We start from the raw sequence: 27031 nt of genomic DNA, 5'->3' as shown, positions 1-27031 counted from the left end.
GTGTTTAGGGACCAGGTAAGTCCAGGAAGCGCAGAAGTGGCTGCCTGTACAGCAGGATCCTCAGTTGCCCTTTCCCGGTAAGGGAGGGGTGGGGGCTCTGGAATCCCGGTGGTCCTACTCCTCTCCCCTCCCGGGGCTGCCGCGCCCAGGAATAGGCGAGACAAGACCGGGATCCCGTGGTAGGGGTTCCAGCACGTGGACACCAGTCGAACACAGGGCCATACCCGGTCCCCCCAGTCCCGCGCCTCTTCCCGCCGGGCTGGGCCGGCTTGCCGAGTCCCCATAGCAACGGGCGCGCTGGCGGGGCACGGCGGGGACGCGCAGGGCGGCGGGACTCAGGGCGGCGGCTCAGGCGGTACCAGAGCCCGGCTGGGCTCCGGAACACGTGGGGACGTGGGCGAGGAACGCAGGTGACCAGGGCGCGGGGCGAGGGTGACCTGGGCGCGGGGCACCTGGGCATGGGGCGAGGGGCGCAGGAGACCTGGGGAACAAAGGCGACCTGGGCGCCGGGCGCTGGGGACCCAGGCGGGAAACACAGGTGGGAGGACCAGGGCGCCAGCCAGGCAGGGCCGTGGCAGGAGATGCGGACAGAGGAGACGGGCCCAGCGGGCCAGAACCCCACTTACCTCCAGAGCCCAGCCCTAGGACCTCTCCTAGTTGGCTGGACCGAGTTTTGGTCACTGTAACTTTGGGCCTGAGCCTCAGTTTTCATGACATTGAGACCAGGGAGGGTGGGTGCTTCAAAGTTCCGGCCAGTGTGCGCTGGGCCCCACACTGGTTTCCTGGGGAGATCCGGGGTTCTCTCTGTCCTAACCCCGGTCAGCCCCTGTTGTCACGGGGGTTGGGGCAGGTGCCCAGTGACCAAGTATGAGGCTCACCATTTTGCCTTTTTGCCTTTTCCTACTAAATCTAATGATGTTTTCACTTCTGACCCCACGAGAAATGGCCAAAGGTTGGCTCAGGGCAGGCCATGGAGCCTTCAGCTGGAACGCAGCGCTACCTCTGTGTACTGGGCGCTTGGCGGAGAAGTGAGGAAGCCCTAAGAGTCCCCATCTCCTGCTGAAGGCACGCTGGGCCCAGCCTGGCAGGCTGGGTCCTCGAAACACACAGTTTGCTACATTTTGCAGAACCACAAGCTACTAAACTGAAAAGCTCCTACTAAGTGCTTTTCCAGTAGCAAGAATTCTAAGGCTATGGATTGTTTTACAAGCTAATGATGTGATTATTTTCCATCCTAACAGGCTGAAAAATCAAGAACTAGAAACTGGAGGTAGCAGTTTCCTGACATGGAGAATTCAGCCAGTAACACAGTCGGGTCAGTGTCAGGTGGTTCTGGCTGCTGCATCTTGGACGTTGGGCTGGTGTGGGTGGGGCTGGTGAACACCCCCCCCACACGTGGCTGTGCTCAAATGCGTCTAGTTGGCAGTGAGTTCCCCCCGGTGTGGGGGCTCCAGGCCAGCATCCCCTTCTCCCTCCTAGGGCCCCACCCCATTCTTCCGTCCAGTCGTGAGGCTGCACGCTTTGCCATGGGCTCAGGGCAGATCCAGCATCTCATGTGGCAGTGAGGGCTGGGTGTCCTCCCAGAGTCAGGGCTGGGGGTAGCCGGGGTTAGCTCTGTGCTTCATGTATGTGACTTCCAGCGGGGCCCAGAGTGGCTGCTTCAGCCTCAGCCCGAAACACCACAGCCCCGCCCTGGTGCACTTGGTTGAGGAAAGGGATGGTCAGGACAGTCCCTTCAGAAGTCTGAGTCTCATTTCTGTTCACTTTTCATGGGCTGGAACCCAGATCCCAGTCCGGGCCCCCCACAAGCTGCCGTAATACTAGAAAATGGGGCCTCTGATGAGGATCGCCTCTGGCTTAGAGGCTCTCCGGCAGAGAGTGGAAATGAGCGGTGCTGGAGAACCAGCAGCTTCTGCCACAGTAACATTGATGGAGCGGATCCATGTCTGGTTCAGATGAAAGTGAGAGCCAGTGGGCCCCTCTGCCTCGGGCATCATAGAGCCAGATCCACTTCCGGCAGGGCCCACAGGCAGAGCCCAGGTGGCACCTGGGAAGGACTGTGCCTCCAGTGGGGCTGAGGCTGGCTGGAAGTACATGCATGGACAGGAGGGCGGGCGCAGGGCACAGGCCAACCTCACCATGCAGCATGTTTGACTTTCCCTGGAGCTAACGAACCCTGAAAAGCTAGGTCTGTCTGCCTTGGGAGCGAACTTCCCTTCCTGCAGTCTCGTTCCCATGCAGTATTCCTGTTTCCCTCGGGGGCTCCCATGCACAAGCCGACATGTGTGCACCTACCCTCACCTCAGTGAGGGAAAGCTTGGTGTTGCCGTATGACCTGGAAACCTCCTGTGTGTTTCCTCTTCGCCCAGAGCTTCTAGTTTGACTGAGAAAATCAACTTCTGGCTTTCGGGTTTCTCGCATCTGGCGGTAGGTGATAAGTGCCTCCACTGTTCCCTTTCTAATTGTACTTTTCTACAATTGCCAGAACTTCTCCTTGTGAGGCCGAGCTTCAGGAGTTAATGGAACAAATCGATATCATGGTGAGCAACAAAAAACTGGACTGGGAAAGGAAAATGCGAGCTCTGGAGACACGATTGGATCTTCGGGATCAAGAGTTGGCAAATGCACAGACTTGCCTGGATCAGAAAGGGCAGGAGGTACTGAAGCTAAGTTGCCACCTCATTGATCTGGCAGAGCGCCGTGAACGGTGTTATCCCCTGGCGTTACCTAGACAGACTTTATTGGATGTGGCAATGACCTCAGTGGCAGCCCACTGGACCACACCCGCTCTTTCAGGACAGTTGCCACCAGGGCCCGTGCGCCCGCACACATGTGCTGCTGAAGTCTGACCTGGGCACCCATGTCCCTCCCTCAGCATTCTGGGGCTGTACAGCTTCTGTGATGCTTGGTGCAGTGAGTAGTTGGGGCACAGGCCAGAACAACACTTCTCTCTGGTTGGCTCGAAATGAGCGAAAATGCCTCAGCTGAGAAGGTGTGCAGGTGTGGCTGCTCGGTGGCCAGGGCAGGCCAGGAGAACCAGATGCTCTCCCCACTGGACTTGGCATCTGCAGCCGCTTCTCTGGGGGAAGTGAGAGGTGCCCGCTGCCCTTCTCCAGACCACTCTGGTCAGCACCGCTGGGTCCCTGGCCCACACTGTGGAGCTCAGCTCCCAAGCAGAGACAGGCCTGGGTCTGAGCAGGCTCTGTAAGCCAGGGCTGCAGGGCCTCTCTCAGAATGTCCTGAGTGCCCAGCAGATGCCAGCGGAGTCCACTGACCCGTGGAAGCTAGGAGGCATGAGAGAGAGACAGAAGCATCAGCACACCTAGTGGTGGCGCTGGGATGCCCAGAAAGTTTGGTGTTGACTAAACTCACAGCCAGATGTGGGGTGGTGGGACTGGGGAGTAGTCAGGAGTCGCCTTGCTGTGACTCCCCACCCCAGCACTGAACCATGGCCACTGGGGCATGAGGCTCTCCTCATCCCACTCGTAGTCAGAGCTCACAGCGCTGGTGGCTAGTGTGAGCCCTGGGACGCTCCATCAGGAACGCAGCATCTGCCCTTGGTTTGTGTAAATTGGTGCTCCTCGTTTCCACAGTTTCTGGTTTTGTCAAAAAAAAAAAAACTGGGAAAAAAAAACACCTATATAATTTTATTCTTCTTGCAGGTGGGGTTGCTTAGACAGAAGTTGGACAGTCTGGAAAAATGCAACTTAGCAATGACTCAGAATTACGAAGGACAGCTTCAGAGCCTCAGAGCGCAAGTAAGGAGACGCTGCGGCTCGCGGCTGAATGCACACTCGGGGTCACTTGTGGACTGTCGCTAGCCTCTCTGCAAAGGCCTTTCAGATCCAGGTTTCCACCTAGCCACGGGCCCCTGGCTGGCACCCCGGGAGCTGTGTGTGTAATCCCTCCTTCTGACTATTCAGATGATGGGAATTAGCTGCATGAACCACAGCAGGAACGACCTTTCCTTGGTCACTAAAAGGGCTGTCCTTTTTCCTCTGACAGTTAAGGAAGTTGGTTACGATGAAAGAGGCCACTGTTAAAACTGGTTTTTATGATGTTGCCACCAGTGGGACTTTGATGCAGGGAGTCTTCTTCTGCCTGTGAGACCTTGGGGACTCTGACTTCTTTCTCTTTCCACCCTCCATCTCTTCACTGCATGGCCAGCAGAGTCTCCCCCTCAGAGTACTCACAGTCTGTCATTATTTGGGCATTGCAGACTCAAATTAGACACTGGTTCTTGCTTAGTCAGTGACTAGATCACTTGGTTTGACTTTGTTCCTTTGGGCACACAAGGGTTTCATCTGAAAGACCTTGAATATTAAGTTTCTAGAATACCTTCCGACCAGGAGTTCAGATTTGTCATCAGGACCCCAGGAGATGAGCAGTTTGTCATCAGGACCCTAGGAGATGAGCAGGGGAGAGGAGGGTGAGAAATGTTCAGCAGTGAATTAGGGGAGACAAAGTGATAGTACAGTGGGGAGGCGCTTGCTTTTTACTGGCCAACCAGGTTCCATCTCTGGCACCCCACATGGTCCTGAGTCCCACCAGGAATGATTCCTGAGCTCAGAGCCAAGTATTAGCCCTTAGGGCTGCCAGGTGCCCCCCCCCCAAAAAAAACTACAAGATTTCAAAAAAAGGTATCTCCTGAAAGTTCCAAAAACTTGACAGAAGATGTGAACTTACACATTTAAAAAGCTTGCTGAGCTCAAAGGTGACAAACCAAAAAAACTCAATACTGAATGGAGAAGTTGAGGAGGTAAGGTGGTGAGGGGAGGAGGTGAGGAGGAGGTGGGGAGGAGGAGGAGGTGAAGTGGGGAAGAGGAGGTGAGGGGGAGGTGAAGAGGAGGAGGTGAGTGGGAGGTGAGGTGGTAAGGAGGAGGAAAGGTGGGGAGGGGAGGAAAGGTGGGAAGATGGGAGGGAAGGAGAAGTGGTAGGAGGAGGTGAGGTGGGGAGGAGAAGGTGAGGGGGAGGTGAGGTGGTGAGGAGGAGGGGAGGGAGGGTGGGGAGGAAGAGGAGGTGAGGTGGGGAGGAGGATGAGGTGAGGGGGAGGTGAGGTAGGGAGGAGGAAATGAGGGGAAAGTGAGGTGGTGATGAGGGGGAGGAGAGGGGGAAATGAGGTGATAAGGAGGTGAGGAGAAAGTGAGGAGGGGGGTGAAGTGGTAAGGAGAAGGTGAGGAAGAGGTGGGGTGGTGAGGAGGAAGGGGGGAGGGGGAGGGGAGGTGATGCTCGCCTTGACTCCTGCATAGTTCCCTGAGCAGAGAACAGCCCCTGAAGCCCAGAGTATGGCTCAGCAGAAAACACCCCACTCCCAACCCCCAAAAGAATGTAATACTAAGACAAATCAGAGTTCAAGTTCGGGTAAATGGAGAGCTATGGTGAGGCAGAGTTCTCTGCCCAGTGACAACGCCCTCAGGAGAGAAGGTGAAATCAGTGCCTCAAGTAACCTACCCAGAAAAAAAAACAAACTAAAGTGAAGTAAGTTCTCTCAGAAGAAAAGGAAACAAAGTGGGGCCTGAGCGATAGCATAGCGGGTAGGGCGTTTGCTTTGCACGTGGCCGACCCGGGTTCGATCCCTGGCATCCCATATGGTCCCCCAAGCACTGCCAGGAGTAATTCCTGAGTGCAAAGCCAGGAGTAACCCCTGAGCATCGCTGGGTGTGACCCCCCCCCAAAAAAAAGCAAAAAAAAAAAATTAAAAAAAAAAAGAAAAGGAAACAAAGTACAGACCTTCTTTAGTCATCCAGGAGGAATTTAAAGAAACACTGAAAAGAGTAAAAACATCAATCACTTCTCTCAGTGTCTAAACTGAGGCAGCTGAGCTACACTATAACAGTATCTAGTGACTCAGTGTCTGAGGATATTTAAGACAATTCTGTTGTAAATGGAGCAGAGTGAAGAGCATAAAGAGAATTAAAATTTCTACACATAGCTTAAACTGGCAAAATATCAGCAGTAGACAGGATGCGTTATGTGTATATGATATAATGCCTCAAGCAATAACTACAAATGCTGTTCAGAGACATGCACAAAGACATTTCCAGTGAATCAGAATTAAGCTCTTTAAAATGTTCAAATAACCCCAAAGGAAGATTGGCAGAGTAAATGCAAAAGTAAAATCACCCAACTATGTACTGTGTTCTAGAAATTCACTTTAAATTTAACTGTCTCATAAGTTGCAAGTGAAAACATAGCTTGCAACCAGAAGAGAGATCTGTCTCTTCAGAGAGTAGAAGTGAATCCCTTTTTGTTCTTGCTTTTTTTTTTTTGGTCCTCCTGGTATGCTTGGAGGGGTGAGGTGGGTGTGCGGGTCTCCAGGATCACACCTGAAGAGGGTCTGGCCATGCCTGGCAGTGCTTGGGTACTTGGTGGGACTCAGACAAGAACTCACACACTCAAGGCAGTTGCTTGACCATTTGCAACACCCCTGGTTCCTGCAGTAAATCTTCATGGCCTTGGACTGGACCATGATTTTTTAAGATTTGGAAACAAAATTTTAAGAGAGGGACTGGAGCAATAGCACAGCAGGTAGGGTGTTTGCCTTGCACGCGGCCGACCCGGGTTCGATTCCCAGCATCCCATATGGTCCCCTGAGCACCGCCAGGGGTGATTCCTGAGTGCAGAGCCAGGAGTAACCTCTGTGCATTGCCGGGTGTGACGCAAAAAAAAAATTGTAAGAAAAATCAGAAATTTTGATTTCATAAAAATTCAAAGATTTTTGTGCCCCAAAAGATAACATCAAAAAAGTGAAAAGATGGGGCCAGGAATGTGGCTCCGTGGTAAGGCACTTGTCTTACATGTATGAGGCCCTGGGTCGGGTCCATGCCCCAAAGAGAAGGGAGAGGTGTAAAGAACCGACCAAAGGGTTGGAGTAGTAGCACAGCGGGCAGGGGACTTACCTTGCATGTGCCTGGCCCAGGGTCGATCCCTGACATTCCATCTGGTCCTGAGCATCACCAGGAGTGACCCCTGAGCACAGAGACTAGAGCATTGCTTGAGCATCACTGGGTGTGACCCAAACAAATCAAAAAGGAACCTGCCTAAAGGGAGAGAGCACTTGCAGATTATCTGATGAAGAACTGGCATTCACAAACATAAATAATTAACTCTTGATAGTCAGCAATGAAAAGACAAGTGACTAGATTTTAAAATAGCCTAAGAGGGGCTGGAGTGATAGCACAGCGGGTAGGGCATTTGCCTTGCACGTGGGCAACCGGGGTTCGATTCCCAGCATCCCATATGGTCCCCCAAGCACCGCCAGGAGTGATTCCTGAGTGCATGAGCCAGGAGTAACCCCTGTGCAATGCTGGGTGTGACCCAAAAAGCAGAAAATAAATAAAAAATAAATAAAATAAAATAGATAAAGATCTGGATAAACATTTTCCCCAGAGTGTATACAAATAACCAATAGCAACATGGAAAAGTGCCCAAATCATTAGTCATTAGGAACTGTAAACCAAAGCATAATGTCTTACCTCTTCCCCACCAACCCCCAGGGTACCTGCAGTGTAAAAGTTAGCGTGGGTGAGGGGTGGGGACAGTGTGGGTGGAGGGGTGGGGAAATTGGAACTTTGTATATTGCCACTGAGAACGGAAATGGCACAGTCACCAAAAAAATAATCTGGCAATTCCTCAGAAAGTTAAATTTGGAGATCCTACATGACGTAGCATTTCTGGGCCCACATATGTACCCAAGCCAAGTAAAATTTAGATTCAATGAAAATGCTCATTTGAAATGCTGCTGCCCTGCCTGTGCTCTCAGCAGCACTATTCACATGAAGCAAAGCCAAGTCACCTGAATCCCCGAGGACTGATGAAACAGATGTCCCTTTCAGGAAGCTGTGTTCTCTGCTCTCTGGAAAAAACACTCGTGCCTCCTAGGGCAAGTGGATGGAGCTTAAAGTGGTTCTACTCAGTGAAGTAAGTCAGAAAGAAAAAAAAACACCATAACTTAGTGATTTCACTCACGAGTAATAGAAATGACCCAAAGCAGCGAGCAGAACACATCAGCAGCTCCTGATTCTGTTAAATCACAGGAGAGGGGGCAGGGGAGCAGGGGAGGAGTCATTTGGATGGTGAGATAACACGAGGATTGGGGCTGGGGGGCACTCGGTGCCACTGAAAGCCAGTAGCCCCCTGAGCCTGTCTGTCAGAACAGCATGCCACCGAAACTCTGCTCCCGTGCGTTCACAGCACCATCTCCATTACATCCAAAGAGTGGAACGTACCCCGATGTCTCTCAGTGGTGACTGGAGAAAGCAAAGGTGAAGCCTCCATGTCATGGTGGCTCAGCCCTCTCAGAAAAGGAAGTCGTGGCCATGCTCAGATGGAAAAGCGAAGTGAGGGACGCCAGACTCTGTCTGACTCAACAGAAGCATGTCTGTAGGGAAGAGGAGCAGGTCCGTGGCGGCCGGGCCAGCGAATGTGCAGCCATTGCTAAGATGCATGAGGCTTCTTTTGGAGAGGATGGAAATACCCTGAACTCAGATAATAGGTTTCTGACAACTTGGAGAATATGCCAAGGAACAATGAATGATATCCTTTAAAGGGTGGTTGAATTCTGTGTCAGTTAAAAAATTCTGTGAGGATAAATATAGAGAGAAAGCAGAGTGCCAAATTACCAGCAGATAAAATAAACACAGCTGTTCATGACTTTATATTAGCCAGAAAAGAGCCAGAGTGTTGGAATATGTGAATGGTTAAACAGACTGGTTATGCCAGCCTGTGGAATAGCAGTGGGTGATAAAAAGGAATTAGCTCTTGATATGTGCCTGGGTCTCAAGAGCTTTATGCTGAAAAGGGTCATTTTTCAGCATAAACCATTTTTCAGCATTTTTCATACTTTTCATAAGTATGACTCCATGATTCTATTTTATAGCATCCACAATTTTAGTAGTGCTAAAACATGGAGATAAAAAATAAGGTAGTGAGGGGCTGGAGAGATAGCACAGCGGGTAGGGCATTTGCCTTGCACTCGGCCGACCTGGGTTCAAATCCCAGCATCCCATATGGTCCCCTGAGCACGGCCAGGGGTAATTCCTGAGTGCAGAGCCAGGAGTAACCCCTGTGCATCGCCGGGTGTTACCCAAAAAGCAAAAAAAAAAAAAAAAGTAGTGAGTGCGGGGTCTGAGGGACAGTGCTCCTTCTGTCTCGACTGTGCCTCATGAATCTGCACATGAGACCCACGTGACGACAAGAGGTCTGCGTGGACAATGGTCAGCTTTGGCACTTCAGTCCCCCAGATGAAGGAGATGAGAGTCGTGGAGGGCTGAAGGGACAGGGGAACACACCCAGACCTTCTTGTTCGTATCTTTGTTACTAAATCTGAGGTTCTTTTCAAACTCAAAAGTAAAAGCAGACATTTTTGTGAGGATCTATATAGAAACTTCCTCATGGAATATATAGTCTATGCTGTTTTCAATCTGTATTTGAAGCTACATTGTAAAAATTAGAAGTATAAGCTAGCACTGCACTGTAGCATTGTCATCCCGTTGTTCATCGATTTGCTCGAGCGGGCACCAGTAACATCTCCATTATGAGACTTGATGTTACTGTTTTTGGCATATCAGATACGCCATGGGTAGCTTGCCAGGCTCTGCCATGCGGGCAGGATACTCTCAATAGCTTGCCAGGTTCTGCAAGAGGGATGGAGGAATCGAACCTGGGTTGGTCGTTTGCAAGGCAAACGCCCTACCCATTGTGCTATTACTCCAGTCCAGAGTATAAGTTATAAAAGAATTATTGGTAAGTAGGGACAAATAAATATTGAGATTTAAATTAATTCAGACTTATTGCAACATGAGTAAGTATAGTATGTTATTTGCAATTTTTGTTGAATAAAGTCTGATTATCTTATTCATTACTGAAATTAAGAATGGCAACGGAAGATGGCACTAAGTGGAAAAAAGCCTTGCTTTAAAAAAAATGATAACTTTGCTCTATAATGGCTAAAACATAATTGAACAAACATTGATTATGTGAATGATTATTCTACTGTGTAGTTAATGATGTCCCAAAATTACATGAAAGCTGAGTTATGTTTTGATTCAATAATTTAGTTTTAATAACCAGCTCTATCCTCACTAATTAAAATGCTTTACTGCATTTACTTAGGTTTCCGAAGGAGTACACAGATTAGAACTACAGTGAACTTGGGTTAGAAACAACCAATTATAATAAAATGTTAGCATTCTTTATTGTTTACAGTTTTCCGTACTAACTAGTAGCTTTGAAAAACTGAGATTACACCAGATGAGACAAAGCAGATTTCGGAGAAGAGAGGTACCACACCTCAAAGAAGACGTTCCCTTTGAACCGAGCAACTTGAACCAGAAGCTAGAGGTGAGCTGTGTTTCCGTACTTCCCCCGGGGTCCGGGAGCCTTGCCCAGGTGCTGGGGCTTCTCTCTGCCACAGACCCCAGTGCCACTCGCTTCTCGCTGAGCACTGAGCCTGTCCTCTCAGTGACATTCCTGTGCGCACATAGTGAGTCAAAGCAGTTTTGGCATCTTTTATGCATATCAGCAGTTTTTTTTTTGAGAGCCAAAAACTCAGTTGATGTCTGGAAATCAAATGACTCTGCTAACGGCTGTTAGTAACCCCCACTAAGCGCCACAGTCATCTTTAAAATAGGACTCGCAGTTTGGGCTCTTCACGAACATAGTGTGGTTCTCTGAACACGCTTCCTGTGTTGTGGACACCGTCCGTTCTATGCCCCTGTTCCAGCTGGGTTCTCCCCTGTGCCTGTGACAGTTCCCAAAGGCTCTGCCCTGTCCTCTTCTCAGGAGACCTCAGGCTGTCCCCTGGGTTCCCCACCTGTAGCATGCCAGGCCCTGCGTTCCTCCAGTCTTCCCTTCTCTTCCCTCCTGCTGCAGCCAGCCAGCTGGCGAGGGTTTCCAGGCCCCTCAACTCTGCCTCACCTTGCTTTTCAGTAAACAGTCCTTCTCCAACGTTTCCTCTAAGATATCTTTAATTGAATTGCTTCCTGTTTGTCCCTCCACTTTCTTTTAAAGGAATTTAGAGCAAAGTCCAGAGAATGGGATAAGCAAGAGATACTGTATCAGTCTCATCTGGTTTCTGTAGATGCACAGCAGAAATTGTTGTCTGAGAAGTGTGATCAATTTCAGGTACATTAGCTACTTCTGTTCTCTGCATAGAGTCGGAAGGTGACTACTGCCCCTGGCAGCAAGGGTCAAGGCCCCGGCAGTCCTGGGCTAGGTCCACTCTCCCAAACTCATTCAATAACAGGTTTTGCCTCTGTGCACTGGTCAGGGTCTAAGATTGCTGGGCATCTCCCCTCAATGCCTCACAGCCAGGATGCAGGAACAACACGTCTCTGTAGATAGATGATCAGTAGCTAATGAGAGGCTCCACAATCCCTTTAGAACTCAAAAGAGTGAAGGAAACTCACAGCGGCATTAAGCAGGAAATATCCAGTCAGTAGAGTGCGGAGCCGGTCCCTCCCCTGCGGGCAGCAGGCAAACATGAGCACTGAGACAGGAGCCAAAGGCTGATTCAGGAGGAGTAGGGGAGGGGGTTGTCTGGGGTTCCTGCAGGGTTTATAGGTGGGGGACTGTCTGGGGTTCCTGCAGGGTTTATAGGTGGGGGACTGTCTGGGGTCCCTGCAGGGTTTATGGGTGGGGAACTGTCTGGGGTCCCTGCAGGGTGTGTGGGTGGGGGGGCTGTGATGGGTGTATGTGGGGGGTGTTTTGATTAGCCTAGAGAGCCAGAAGCAGGTTTATAACCAGTTTTAAAGGTATGGCCAGGTAGAGCTGGACAGCACCCTGCTGCCCAGCAACCAAGCAGCACCCCTCAGCCGTGAGAGAAGAGGAAATCCTGCAGTCAGCTGCAGCTTGGAAGCACAAGGACCTCAGTGGGTCAGGAAGGAGGACAAACCCCGAATGGTCGTGCCTCTGTGGAGCAGGAGGAAGCAGGCAGGGCTCTGTGGAGGCCAAGGTACCTGACTGGGCTCTGCAGTGAGCAGTATGCAGGAGAAGCGACCTGGGTTCAAATCCCAGCATCCCATATGGTCCCCTGGGCACTGCCAAAGAGTAATTCCTGAGTGCAGAGCCAGGAGTAACTCCTGTGCATCGCCAGGTGTGACCCAAAAACCAAAAAAAAAAAAAAAAAAAAATTTAAAAAGGGAATCTTTTTAAATGTGCTTTTTAAAAAAAGAAATGCCATCAAAAAAAAAAAAACCTTTTAAATCATATGTAAAACTTCTACCTAGTTCTGCATAATATTTCTCCAAAGGTATAAATACACTATACTATATCACATAGGAAATGCATAGGGCATGATTCTTTCTTTCTTTCTTTCTTTCTTTCTTTCTTTCTTTCTTTCTTTCTTTCTTTTTTTTTTTTTTTGGTTTTTGTTTGGTTGGTTTTTGGTTTTTATTTTCTTTTGGGGGCATTCACAGCCAGGGATGCACAGGGGTTACTCCTGGCTCATGCACTCAGGAATCACTCCTGGAGGTGCTCGGGGGACCATATGGGATGCTGGGAATCGAACCCGGGTCAGCCACATGCAAGGCAAACGCCCTACCCACTGTGTTGTTGCCCCAGCCCAGGGCATGACTCTTTCAATCATTGATTAAAGCTTATTTTACATGTAGTTTTTTGCTGCTTCAATAGAATGAATACTCCTTCAATTCTATTGCTTCCCTTTGGTAGGTAAAAGGCTAGATAGAATTGCTGCGCCAGAAGATATTCGTTCAGATCCTCACAAATACTAGCAGAGCACTTCCGGGTCAGGTTGGGTACTTCCCCAGACAGACTGGGCCCTCGCCAGCTGGGATCCATCCGCCCTGACTGTTCCCGGCGGGTACTGAGCTTGGCGTTGCCGCCCTCATGGCTCTTTGTGCCTCTGAGCTTTTCCTCCGTTTCTTCTTTCTCTTGTGTCAGCTCTTTTTTTTCTTATCCAGGCATAGATATTTTGTACATGAGGGATGATTACCCCTTGTTATGTGTGTTGGCAACGTTTTTTAACAAACTTTTTTTTTTTTTTTTTTTTGCTTTTTGGGTCACACCTGGCGATGCACAGGGGTTACTCCTGGCTTTGCACTCAGGAATTACTCCTGGCGGTGCTCAGGGGACCATGGGGAATGCTGGGAATCGAACCCGGGTTGGCCGAGTGCAAGGCAAACACGCCACCCACTGTGTTATCACTCTAGCCTCTAACAAATTTTTAAAACTATTATAACAAATTTTTAAAACTATTTTTTGCTTATCTTGACTTTTTAGCCCCAATAGACATTTGCAACTACATATTACTAAGTGGCTCCATAAATTTGTTCTTGAGCTTCTAAATTTTCTTCTTGGCCAATAAAAACTTTCTTAGTCTACACCTATGCTCTGAGCTTACACAACATACTTGCTCTTTATGCCATCTAAAATTGGGGTTCCAGATTAAACACAAAGGATGACGCCTTCTTATTTATTAATGTATTTAAAGATGTTTCTCCTAATTCTTCTCTATTACTCTTAAATTTATGCCAGCTTAAATATGATAGTCCCCATTTAATTTGGAGTTTTCACATTTCTCAGAAACAGGCACAAAGCTTCCAGACCCAAATAAATGGCAAGAAGCAGTTCCCAGAAGGCTGCAGCTCTGAAATCCCTCAGCTGATCTGTGAGGCAGAGCCCAGCTTCGATGCCAGCGAAAAAGACGAGTTCATCATCGAGAAGTTAAAGTCAGCCGTGAGTGAGATCGCGTTCAGCAGGAATAAGTTACAGGACGAAAATCAAAGGCTCTTACAAGAACTGAAAATGTACCAAAGACAGTGCCAGGTGAAGAGGATTATTTTGAGTGGGGTGGGTTAGGGGGCTTAGAAGAACATCCCCAGAGGTGCTTGGGGGTACCATGGTACTTGGATCCCTTAGGAGATGGGTCCCCAGGGTGGTGCCGGGGATCAGCCTCTAGGTCCCAGTGTGTATTTGCAGTGATATTGCCTGTAAGTTGTGTGAGGACTCACAGATAAGTGGCTTGAAAAGTGAATTTTCTATTGCTGTGTGAATTCTGTTCGTGACGTCTCTTTGTAAGTAGTTCTAGCACCCCAGGTTCTGCAGTGACCAGAGAGTGTGGGACCAGGGCTGGTGACAGCACATAAGACCCTCCATGAAAGGCCTCTGGAAGCCCTGTCACCCCTCCCTGCTCACGAGTAACTTTGCTGTGTTTCAGGAAATTTCCCCCTTGGCTGCTGGGATTGGTGAATTGTCCAAACATTACTTGCCTTAACCCAAGAATCTTTTTGTTTTTCTGTGTCTCTCTTTCCACAGGGTGATGCTAAACAGCACTCATCAAAGTTAGCTGGCAGCTCTTTCGCCCCTGCATAAGCATTCCTTATCCATGGAGAAAGAGTGCAGTTCCTTGCCACATCCTGTGTCTTTTCCTCTCCCTACAGACATTCCATCTCTTTCGGGCAAAATCTCTCTGTCAGTCTCAGGGTAGGGTGTTCTGGTGACACATTGGCAAAGCAGGAACCCTAGGTGTGATCCTGGATATGACCCTGGTGTAAGATCCCTAGGTGTGACCCTGGGTATGACCCTGGTGTAATATCCCTAGGTGTGACCCTGGGTATGACCCTGGTGTGACTTCTTTACTTGGGAGAAATATTAGGCTGTGCTAACATCTCATTGACTTGTCTTTATAGTTGTGAATCTGTTTCATGTTTCTTTTCATTTTTATTTCAAACTTCATCTGAAAGGTCTAAAAAACTGGTCGGTCTGAAATTAGTTCAGTTTCAGACTGATCAGTTGATAAATGTTTCTCATCCCAAGTCCCAAATATGAGCACTGAAATGTCTCGTTTTCATTTAGGCCATGGAAGCAGGACTCTCAGAGGTGAAAAGCGAGTTACAGTCCCGCGATGATCTCCTGAGGGTCGTGGAAATGGAGCGGTTGCAGCTTCACAGAGAGTTACTGAAGTTCGGGGAGTGTCAGAATGCTCAGGAAGCAAAGAGAAGGTATGCGTTCCAGCCTTGCCTGTGAGTCATCTGTCATTCCTGAGTTTGATTTCCTTCATGTGGTTTAAGGGGTTTTTTGTTGTTGGGGGACTGGGTCCATATTCAGTCTTGCTCAGGGTGTGCTCCTGGCTCTGTGCTCAGGGTCTCTCCTGGCAGTTTTCAGGGTCCATGTGGAGTGCTGGGGATTGAACATAGGTCAGCCATGTGCAGGGCAAATGTCTTATCCACTGTGCTTTCTCTCTGGACCCATAAGTTTTTAAATTTTGGAATCTTTACAGAAGGTCTTGGAAATAGGATGTTGTAACCATAGCAATTCCTCAGAACTCCCAGACTGGCTGATTTGTTTGGGAGACAAATTTGGGAACGAATGTTTTCTCCCCTGGGCACCTTTTGGTGCTGTGGCTGCTGAGTGAATCTCCCTGGCTGCCCTGCCGTGGAAGTGAGTGTTTCCGGGCACTTCTCTGGCTCTCTGTGGGAACTGTGCTCTGGGCACTAGTCTCTGCTTTCCCCGCTGGCGTCCTCACATGGTCGCTGCTCATTCTGTCGACCCACCATGAGGAGCAGAAGATGTGACACACTCTCCAGTTGGGCTGTCGGAGCCGATCACTTTGGGTCCCTCTTGAGCAGTAGTTGGTCCCCTCAGACTTCTTCAGAAATGCCACTTCCAAGAAGCTGAGTAAGTCAGCTGGATTTCCTTTTTTTATTGTTGCTGTTTGTTTTGTTTTGTGTTTGTTTAGTGGTCACTCCCAGCGATGCTCTGGGCTCACTCCTGGCAGTGCTCAGGGGACTATATGGAATGCCAGGGATTCTGTCAGCTGTATGTAAGGCAAATAACCTCGCAAACTATCGCTCCAGCCCTGAATTTCCTTCTTACAGCAGGTTCTCTTATCATTTTATTATTGGAAGCTGCTTCTTCTACTTATCCAAGAATTATTCCTATGTAGCAAACTTAGTATTCGAACAATTTTTAATATATAATTGAAATTCCCCATTAATTGCTACCCAGAAGAAAATATCTACTCTCGGTACTTTGTTTTCATCAAAGTCATGGCCTATTTCTGCAGCATACAGTGGTCTGAAGTAACAACAAAAGCATAATGACGGATCCAGTTGAACATAATTTTTACTCATTTTAATTTGTACATTTGAATTATCTTGTTCCCCTTCTGTTAAAAGCCCAGAAAAGAAAAAGAAGGAGCTGGTCTCGGTGCTCCCAGATCCACAGAGTCGAGAGAAAGAATCAGGCACGGTAGGAGAACGCCGACTCCTCACTTACAGATGGGAGAGGAAGCTGCTTCTCCTGAACTTATCTTCTGCATTTCACCTAGCGCTTGCAAATTGCTGGCAGAGGTGCTTTTGCATTGAGTGCTTGGAAAAAAGCACTTTTCTTTTGGTTTGGACCACGCCCTGTGGTGCATGGAGGCCAGTCCCAACTCGGTGCTCAGGTTGTTCCCAGCACTGCTGGACAGACCTGGACTCCCACGGCCAAGCCTGCACAGGCCTGGGGACTCTGAACAGACCTCAAGGCAGACACATTCTCCAGAGCAAGGTCCCTGGGAGGTCAGGCAGGGACGTGCCGCTCCCAGGTGATAGCCACGGGCCAGGCTATTTGGTGTGCTGCTTGTTTGGGTGGGGGCAGGGCCCAGCTGCACGTAGCAGTCGGTGATGGTGCGCATCCCCCAGAGACACGAGAGCAGAGATTGGGAGGAAGAGAAACCGTGGCTCTGGGGAGAGACATTTCATGCACACCCCCAAGGCTGCCTCGGTGTGGGGGTGGGAGAGCAGCGTGGGGGCAGGGCGCAGCTGCAAAGGGCCCCTGTGCTGCAGACCAGAAGCCGGCTGTACCCGGAGGAGGAGCCGGAGCGCATGCGGGCCGAGATCTCGGCACTCACGGAGGAGCTGCAGCAGAAGGAGCTCACCATCGCCATGGTCATGAAGAAGGCGGCGCTGCTGGAGAGGCAGCTCAAGGCTGAGCTGGAGATCAAGGAGAAGATGCTGGCCAAGCAGCAGGTGTGCCCCGCTGCTCCTGCCCACGGTCACCTGCGTCTTCAGGCCCTGGTCGGGAAGATGCAGCGGGAAAGTCACAAACGAAGTTTCCCCTTTGCTGCTAGGAAACTCTTCCCTAAAAAGCCTAACTTTGGGGACTGGGGAGAGAGGGGAGCAGGTGGGGCTCTTGGGTGGCAAGTAGCTGGCCAAATTCAAGCCCTGGCCCCCGCAAATTGTTCCCCTGAGTTCTGCCAGGAGTGACCCCAGAGCACAGAGCCAGGAGGTGTGCCTGAGCACTGCCAGGGGTGGCCCCAAAACAAAACCAAGATTTCCTTTGGGGGCCTGAGCCAGTGGCAGGGCAGCTGCCTGCAGGGTGGAGGGCTTGTGCGTCCCCTCACCAGCACCCCTCGTGTCCATCGTGATCCCCAGAGAGACAGAACAGAGGATGGGCAGCGCCCAACAGTGGCCATGTCTGCCTGGTCCCAGCACTGCGGAGGGCCTTGAGGACTGCCCGGTGTGCCCCCAATGAACAAAAGACAAAATAAAGGGTGGGCCTCATGTTGTGCAGGCACCAACACAGCCCCGTGACTGTGTATGTGACCCTTAGTCCTGGCCCCCAAAGAGACAAGCCAGCGGGGCTCCGTGCTGTGAGAGGACGCCTGGTCTGCTCTGCCTGTGCCCAGCAGCGTTTCCCACCGCATTGGAAACCCCCCCACCACCACCACCACCACCGTGCAGGGTTGAGCTCTTACTCAGTCCCCACATGGCTCTCACCTGCAAATCTCCGCCAGGTCTCCGATGCACGCCGAGCGGCTAGGATGGAGAGCACGCATCTGAAGGGAATGATGGGCGACTTGGACACTGGGCGGCTCCTGGTAACATGCTGGGGTAGTGGCCGAGCCGGGAGGGTGTGGGGCACTGGCTACGCTGGGCGTCTGCCTTCCCCTTCTCACCTCTGCTCTCTTCTTGGTCTCGACCCAGCTCTGACCATCTCCTCAAACCTGCACCTCCCTGCTTTGCCCTGCTCTCACCTCTGAGTTCCCACCTCCACTGCCCCTCAGAGTAAACGGTCCGTTACCCTGGTTTGGTTTGGTTCTGGCTGGTCGGGGGCCTCGCTGTCCCTGCAGCAGCTCCCAGTGTCCACTCACAGTGAGAGCCGTGAGCGCTGGCTATGCCTGCTTCTGCTTCTAGCCCGTGGCTCAGCCCAGACCTTTCAGCCTTGAATGTGAGAACTCGACTTAGCGAAATGCCTTGTCACTTGTTAGTGTTTACCCGACCCAAGAGAGTTCTGGGTTTCGCCTCCCCACAGGAGGGACACGGTGCTCACCTGGTTTGACCTTGGTTTCCTTGGCCATGGAATGAACTGGAGCTGGAGGCCTTTATTTGGGGCCCCCCGTGGTCAGGCCTCCGCGGCTTTCCTCACCCAGCCCCTCTGTCCAATACTCTGGGGTTCTCAGGCCTCAGGTCAGCCTCGGGAGGGGTGAGTGGGATCCTCTGCCGATGTGGAGCCGGAGCTCAAGAAGGTATGGACACAGGTAAGTGAAGTGCCCACTCGCTCACCACCTGGCCCCTAAGCTACACAGCCTCTGGTAGCAGGAGTGTCCACCAGGACTGGGGGTTTATTGTTGCAAAACTTTCCACCCGAACTCCCAGGGACTTGCATTCTCCCCTCCGTGGGCATCTGGGCTTGTTCTTTCAAGAACTAAAGCATAAAGATGGATACAGAAGCAGCTAGTCACCCCCGTCCTGGCCTGGCCCCAGTTTGGACTCCAGAGGTCCCAGAGCTGAGGGGTCTTCTCTCTGCTGGCCTGGCCCCTTCCCACAGCCAGGGCCGCCTCCACCCCCTGTGGCCAGTGGCTCTTCAAGTCTGTGGAGAAACTCCTTTTCATTTTTCCTAATGTCTTAAGAAACATCTTTTTATATTTCCCAAGAAATTAGGAAAAATAAATTTGTATGCATGTAGAATATAGCACTATAGCACTGCAGTGTTGTTCCATTGTTCATTGATTTACTCGAGCGGGCACCAGTAACGTCTTCATTGTGAGACTTGTTGTTACTGCTTTTGGCATATCCAATATGCCCCGGGTCGCTTTCCAGGCTCTGCCATGTGGGCAGGATACTCTCAGTAGCTTGCCAGGCTCTCCGAGAGGGATGGAGAAATCGAACCTGGGTCGGCTGTGTGCGAGGCAAGTGCCCTACCTGCTGTGCTATCGCTCCAGTTCATCTAGAATATATTTCGTTTTAAATAAATTGCGTTCCAACAGACTTAGTATTTTACGGTGTTGAACACGTGCACTTACATAGATCATGTATGGAGTCAGGTGCCTGTTCAGGGGCTTCAGGTGCTTCAGAACTGGACCTCACTGTCTGCGTGACTCTGTCCTTTGCACATCCTTATGGTGGACAGGCTCTTCATTCTGTGGAATGCCTATTAATGTGAATGTATCAATCCCTATTCAGCTGAGATTTCCCAGTCAATCAATCATCATTTGCTCTAAACTTCCTGGATCTTTGCACAAATGACCACCACAGTAAAAAGCGTTCTCTCCTCGTGTCTGGGAGGGGTTTCAGGATGCAGCTGCTGGTGGAATGCTAATTCCACACTGAGCACAATGCTCAGTGCTTTGTTCTGCACTCCTGTGGCTGCTGTGGGGAACCCTGGCTGCTCCCTCCTTCCAGGCAGGTGCCTGAGCCCTTGGCGCTCTCTCAGGGCTTCTCACGGGTGCTTTGATTGGCCACTTTCTGACCACACCAAACAATGGTATTGACAGTGTGGGCTAATGCAAATACAGACCTTCTCCACTTTTCTGCTTCAATGACTTTCTCTTGTCAGTTTATAGCAGTACTTTTCTAAGGAGTGCATCATTTTTCCTGTGACAGCCTTTGCCATAAAAAAAAAAAATTCTAAGCTTGTTCTAAGCCCTGAGCACTGCTAGGGGTAGCGCAAAAAAAAAAAAAAAGAAGTTCCTCTATTTTTCAAATGTGTATACCTTTTTACTTATAGTTTCTGAATGTCCATCCTCAAAAGATTCCTCTAATTTCTAGACAGTTTCTAGTTTCTTATATTTTCTTTAAAGGCTTTAACACTTTTAATAAGTCATTAATTTATTTGAATTGTGATTGTTTTATAAAATGGCAACCCGATTAAAATTTTATATGAAGGCCAGAGTAATAGTACAGCGAGGTATGGCATTTGCCTTGCATGCAGCTGACCTAGGTTAAATCCCCCAGCACCCTGTATGATCCCCTGAGCACTGCCAGGAGTAATCCCTGAGGGCAGAGCCAGGAGTAACCCCTGAGCATCACCGGGTTTGACCCAAAAATCCAAAAAAAATTTTATATGAGAAAAAATTTTAAAAGAAAATAATAGATGAATGTGAAACTCAATCTATCCAGTTTCTCCTGTACATGGTGTGGTATGGGGAGGTGCTCATGTCCTCACACATCTAGGCCCTCCTGCCGAGTCAGAGGCATGGATATCCACGGAGAATGCACCCCTGTGCTTGAGAGGCAGCCCACACCTTGTCCTGCTTGGGGAGTCCCAGGCCCGGTGAGGCCCTGGTGTCAGTGCACATTGAGTTCTTTGTTGGTGCAGCATAATTTAACACACAGACCCACTTGCTGGATGCCTTTCACACATGGTAGTTCACTGTCTGGTCCCCTGAGTGCTCCAGGAGTGATCCCTGAGCACAGAACCAGGAGTCGGCCCTGAGCACCACAGGGTGTGACCCAAAAACAGAAACAAAAAACTTCAAAGCTCATGCATCACTTTATGTGTTAACATAGCCCATAACTAGTTAATTCATCCTGAAATAATTGGAATGGTGAAGTAAACATCTGATTAATTGGTGCTGAAATTTTCTGACAAGAGTCACATCATTAATATATTCAAAAATATGTGGTATTTTGATCTTATCAAAATCATCTGTCTTGGGGCTGGAGCAATAGCACAGCAGGTAGGGCGTTTGCCTTGCACGCAGCCAACCCGGGTTCGATTCCCAGCATCCCATATGGTCCCCTGAGCACCGCCAGGAGTCATTACTGAGTGCAGAGCCAGGAGTAACCCCTGTGCATTGCCGGGTGTGACCCAAAGAGAAAAAAAAAATCATCTGTCTTTCCCCTTCTAGGCAGGTGAAATGTCTCCAGGTAGGTCATTTCTGAGTAAGCAGAGCGGCTTCCCAGGGCAGTGACCTCACGTGCACTCTGCTGTGAGGAGGGGTGGTGGAAAGGGGCTGGAGGAGGCACATCACCAACCCGACCCAAGGGCCAGACACAAGACCCACATGGCTGAGGCTGAGAAGCATCTTCTCATGGCCGCTGTTCTGTTCTCTAGAGGATGGACTTCAGCGGGAGTCACTCAGGGCATCCAACTCTTAACAAGCTGGAAAGTGAGAATGAAAGACTCCGGCACGACCTCGCAAAGCTCCATGCCTCTGGGAACCCGGCGTGGACTCCCCACAGCACCTTTGAAGAAGCGGGACATTGTGCTTACCCCAACCATGCCAGAATGGACAAGAACGAGAGCAGGTATGCCGCCTTGATGCTCAAGGACACTGCACTTAACTGAGTGTTCATTGCAAAGTGGACTGTTCTGTGAGGTGACCCAGTGTGGGTGCATTTTTTTCGTGTGAAAGTCTATGGATGCTTTTCAAATAAAAAGCGAAGGGCCAAGGTCCAGCATGGCGGGGAGGGCACCTGCTTGGCACACGGCCGACCTGGGTTCAATCCCTGGCACCTCATGTGGTCCACTGAACCGCATGAGAAGTGATCCCTGAACACAGAGCCAGGAGTAAACTCTGAGCACTGCTGGGTGTGAGCCAAAAACCAAACAGTGAAAATGAAAAATAAGGTGACTGGGCCAAGGATCCCGAGAGGTTTCACTCCCCTCACTGTGGTGCAGGAGGGTGTTGCCAGCCTGTGGCGCCGGGCTGATCCAGAGGGATAGGAGCAGCCCTCTGGGGTCACTCTGTTCACATGAAGACAGTAGATCTCTTGGGGAGCACTAAGTCACCTTTTCCTGGGAAGGGGGACAGTAGGCACCACATAAGTCTGGAGATGTCTGTGCTGGCCCCTTCTCAGAAGCTGGCGTGGCACAGAGTCGGCGTTGGTGCCAGCAAGCCACACGTGGGTGTAAGTCTGATGTCATTGTTCAGGCTCCCCGCCGTGCTGCGGGGGCAGCCTGCTCCTCCCCACACCTCCACTACCCCACCCCCGGCTGTGAGGTTGGCCTGCTCCCCCACAGGGATGTGGAGAGGCCCTGTCTGCTCCCCCACAGGGCTGCGGGGCCGCCCGCTCTCCATGTGAGGTTTCCCGAGGGAAAACTCCTGTGCTCTGGAGATCCTCAGTTCAGAGCTAAGTCACTATTTCAGCATGAGAATAAACTAATTTAGGGGCTGCAGAGATAGGGCAGTGGGTAGGGTGTTCACCTTGACAAGGCCCACAAAGGTCCAATCCTCAACATCCCATATGGTCTCCCCAGTTCGTCAGGAGTGATCCCTGAGCACCAAGCCAGAAATATACCCTGAGCACTGCGGTATGTTCCCCTCACCACCAAAAGAGTAAACTAATTTATTCAAGTCAGTAAAAATATTTGTGGAGTGAGAACAATTTCCCATTGGTTTTTGACTTGGAATCTGCTCAGCAAACAGGCCGTAGTATGACCCTGTGTACTGTGCATGTCCAGGCCAGGCCCCGCCTCCTGGACTCCCCGGGGCCTGCTCAGAAGCTGTGACTTCCTGGGGACCCTCGACTCTGCTTGCAGAGACTAGCATCCATTGAACCACACTGTGTCCCTCAGTTTCTCCTAACGGACTGTTGTACCCGGGTTTTCAGGTCTCAGCGTGAACAGACACCGAGTCAGAGAGACAGCAATGCAAGTGCAGAGGAGTTTTATTCCAGTTAACTGGGGTCAACTATCTCACCCACAAAAGTGGTCTCTTGATAGCAACCCTGGCTCACAAATGCTAGTAGTTTATGTAGGTCTTGGTTACATAAGCAGCACATGCCTTGATTTCTCCTGGAAATGTGTTTCTATACGCCAATATAGAAGGCAATTGTGGCAGTTAAGGGCACAGGCTTCTTCTTATTTGACAGGGCCACCTAGCAACCAAAGGGGCATTTTGGGGGCTTTTCTGAGAACTGAGCCCACGTTTGGGTGAACATCCTCCTTCAGCTGCTGAAAAATAGAAACTTAGTCCTTGGGGAAAAGGAAACGTAGGCCTAGCTAGCTTAGCAGCCTGGCAGGAGCCTATGTAGATGTTGCCCCTGTCCCACAGGACGAGGGTCATCACGGGGTTTTCTGAAGAACGCAGGAGTCCTGGCTTTGACCCCCAGAACCTAAGATGGACCCCAGGCTTTGCCAGGAGTGATTCCTGAGGACAGAGTTAGGAATAGGTCCTGAGTGTTGCCAGGTGTGGTCCCATAGTGAAACGGAAAAACTGTTTCCATACAACTAAATCCAAATGGGTATGGGGCTAAAGCAATAGCACAGCGGGGAGGGCGTTTGCCTTGCACGAGGCCGACCCAGGTTCGATTCCCAGCATCCCATCTGGTCCCCTGAGCACCGCCAGGAGTAATTCCTGAGTGCAGAGCCAGGAGTAATCCCTGAGCATCGCCGGGTGTGACCCAAAAAGAAAAAAAAAAAAAATCCAAATGGGTCATTGAGAAAATGGTTCAGATACTTTAGGACCAACAATGTTTTTCCTGCCATCCCTGGACCGCTGAGAGTGCAGGGAGATCCCGGAGTCGCTTCTCGTCCCCTTTCTCCCGCTGTGCTGAGAAGCCTGGTGTTCCCGCACAGCCAACCCTCCCTCCTGTGTGTGCGCCCGCAGGATCTGAGGGATTTGCCATCATTATTGTTTGGTGTTACTGTTATTTTCATCATCATTGTTCTTTGGTGTTTTTGTTTGGGGTCACACCTGGCTTCACACTCAGGGATCACTAGTACTACTCGGGGGTTGCTATGGGGTGCTGGGAAACACACCCAGGTCAGCCACGTGCAAGGCACATGCCCTCCCTGCAGTCCTGCTATCCCCTGGATCGTCCATCGTCTCCCTGCACATCACGCGCCTAGGACCTCAGCTCAGTGTGCAGTGCGGTTTCCATGGTGACCAGGGCTTGGGAGAAAGGCCTTGAGGAAGCTATGGCTTGAGATAAGTAAACACGATAAGCATGCTGTGTTTTCCGTCCTGACTCACAGGTGCCTCCAAACTGTCATTGCTGTGTGCATACATAGCTTAGAAAAGGGCTGCACAAGGGCAAGCCTAATGGGCTTTGCACAAGAACAGAAAAAATATCGTGATTGTTCTTATTTTTTTAATTTTTAAATAAGAAATATTTTATTGAATCACCGTGAAAAAAAATTACAAAGCTTTCAGGTTTAAGTCACAGTCAAATACTGATTAACCCCCCATCCCTTCACCAGTGCACATGTTCCACCACCAAGAACCCCAATACACCCCCTTCCCATTCCACCCCCCACCTAAGTAGCTAATGATATTCCCTTTATTCTCTATATACTTTGAGTACATTCCATATTTCCATACAGAACTCACTATTATTGTTTGGAAATTTTCCCCAACAATCAGACCTGCTGAATAGGCATCATCTAATAATTTCTCTTCATTGCTGAGAGTGAAGACTCACAGCCGCGTGGTTTTGGGTTTCTAATATTTTAGCTCAGTTCACAGTCAAAATGCATGGCTGCAAGAATCCGCTCTGGTGCCAAAATGGGTTAGGAGACCTCAGGATCACAGTCTTTAGGCGCGGAGGGTCTGCTTATCGTGCCGCGGCTCCGGATCATCTCTGGGCGGAAGGCGAGCCGGTAACGCCCCCCTCTCCCAGGACCACCTACAGGCTACGTCACTAAAGAAAGTCCTCCCTCCAGGTTGAGGGGTCTTAGAGGGTGGCTCTCACCACGTGGGTGCTGCCGCTGCCGCCATTTTCACTCAGAAAAACGGGGCGGAGAGGGAAAATCCCTCCCCAGGCTGCAGGAGGTTGTAGCTCAGTTATCGTGATTGTTCTTGAACTGTGTAAAGTTAGAGTATTGAAGCCATTGGAAATAGTTGCTGTTGACAAAGAATTTGAATTACTAGAAAAAAGAAGTAGTTTTGGGGTGCCACGCAGTGCTTAGGGTTCATTCCTGGCTCTGTGCTCAAGCATCACTCTTAGCGGGGCTTGGGGGGAACATAGGGTGCTGGAGATTGAACCCAGGTCAGCTGTGTATAAGGTTAACGCCCTAAGTACTATCCTCTGGCCCCCAGAAGTGTGGTTCTTGAGGAAGGAAAAGTGAGGTCAGGAATGCAGAACGAGGCTGGCAGCCCAGCAGCAGTGGTCTTCACTGTTGGTGAGACTTTTCTCAGGCCCGTTTTATGTCGTTCAGTTAAGCAGCGGAGTGATAAAGGTCGAGCCCAGGATGGGTAGATCCCATCTGGCAGCAGAGCCAACCAGAGGGTCAGGCGAGTGAATCTCCCAAGTGGACTGAAATGACTCATCAGGAAGCCGGTGTCTGGCACCTTGGGTTATTCCCAGTGAAGCCCAAGCTCCAGTGCTCGGGGAACAGCGGCCTCTGTCCCTTCTCTTGTAGACTTAGCCCAAACAGGAGCGCCACGCCTCCACTGTCCCCTCTGCCATTCCCATGCAAGGACATGAGTGGTGAGGACGGCTGCTTCTCCCTGGTAAGTGGCCGGTGCTTGGCCTCTGGGGGCTGGCGGCGCTGGCAGCAGTCTCAGCACAGTCCTCTGAGCAGGGTGGGGGGCCGGCCTGTCAAAGCAGAAAATGAGCCCTTGGGTCTGAGGGAGTCTGCCCCATCTCTAACTCCCAGGCACACCCTGACCCTCCAGTCAGTGACACGCTGCTTGGGCCCGTAAGAGTGGGCATACGTGGACATACTCATGCTCAGGTGGACAGCACAAGGCGGGCTCACACAGGGGCCATGCAGTAACTCAATCCCACACACACCTTTGTTGTTGTTGCTGGGGGCCCATACCAGAGGTGCTCAGGGCTCTGGCACCATTGTGGTGCTGGGTAGGACAAGGATGCTACGTGCAACACGAGTGCCTACCCCACAGCACCAGTGCCCCAGCCCCGGTCCAAGCCTTAGTGAGTTCCTGTTTCCAGACAAAAATCATTGTTTTGCTAGTGCACGGAGCACGTCTCAGACAGGCGCAACGGAAATCCTGGGCCTGGCCGGCATTGCAGCCAGACTCCAGTTTCCTCTCCAGACATTTCTCAGAGGGTGGGATTGGGTTTCCCCAGCTCCCCTGGCTTAGGACATCCCTTATTAGCAAGAGCTGCAGGTCTGGCCATATCAGGGTGCAGAACCCGGAAGTGGATATTTCCCAACCTGGGTTTCTCTCTCTCTCTGTCTGTCTCTAGTCTCCCCCTGACATCGCCTTCCCAGCCTCTCTGGCCACACAGCATTTCCTTCTGGAGGAAGAAAGGCGAGCGAGAGAGCTTGAGAAGCTTCTCAATACACACATCGATGAACTGCAAAGACACACAGAATTCACTCTTAATAAATACACCAAGCTAAAGCAAAATAGACACATCTGAGCTTTTCCACATTTTTATTTGCTTCCCCCATCCTGAGAAGAAAAAAAGCTCAGGCCAAATATTTATAAAGCCAACCAGTGAAACAAATTCTGATGTTTTTGTGAGTAAATCATTTCTGTAAGGCAGCTAGAAAATAGCAACTTTTTTCTGCATTACCATGACAAATTGTTCAGCTCAAGGGTGACCACAAAATAAACACAACTACTCCAAAAGCAGTGCTCTTCCGTCGAAGGAATATTTTGGAATTCTTTGTGCAGTTTTTCTACTTGAATCACATCTGGTGAAAACTTTCCTCTAACCCCACAGCCCCCAGTGCCCCTGAGTCACAGTCCCTTGACTGGTAACAGAACTCAGGGTTTGGTGTTTTGGGTTTTTTTTTTTAATCAAAAATATTCAGTATTTTGAACTATGTAAACATCCTAAATTTTCTCTTGGAAAAAAATGTTTTACTGCCCCCGTGTCATCCTTTGTAATGTCTCTGTCTAAATGTAATAAAGGCCGTGCAAAGCTACTCACAGAGCATCTGTCTGCAG

The 27031-nt window shown here is 50.3% G+C and overlaps 1 protein-coding gene across 1 annotated transcript; it reads left to right on the top strand.

Annotated features, from left to right (window-relative positions):
- The first annotated feature begins 312 nt into the window (after positions 1-312).
- DEUP1 (deuterosome assembly protein 1) lies at positions 313-26934 on the top strand. Its single transcript, XM_055133297.1, has 13 exons — positions 313-410; positions 1242-1315; positions 2486-2657; positions 3663-3758; positions 10207-10341; positions 13543-13785; positions 14815-14960; positions 16137-16209; positions 16788-16970; positions 17738-17821; positions 21280-21473; positions 25531-25621; positions 26322-26934. Exons 2-13 carry the CDS (start codon positions 1287-1289, stop codon positions 26496-26498), a joined length of 1623 nt encoding a protein of 540 aa, XP_054989272.1. The 5' UTR covers positions 313-410; positions 1242-1286; the 3' UTR covers positions 26499-26934.
- The last annotated feature ends 97 nt before the right edge of the window (positions 26935-27031 follow it).

The sequence above is a fragment of the Sorex araneus genome, chromosome 3, assembly GCF_027595985.1.
Source record: "Sorex araneus isolate mSorAra2 chromosome 3, mSorAra2.pri, whole genome shotgun sequence".
NCBI lineage: Eukaryota > Metazoa > Chordata > Mammalia > Eulipotyphla > Soricidae > Sorex > Sorex araneus.
The sequence above is the reverse complement of the archived record's forward strand: the minus strand, read 5'-3'. Positions and strand labels throughout refer to the sequence as shown.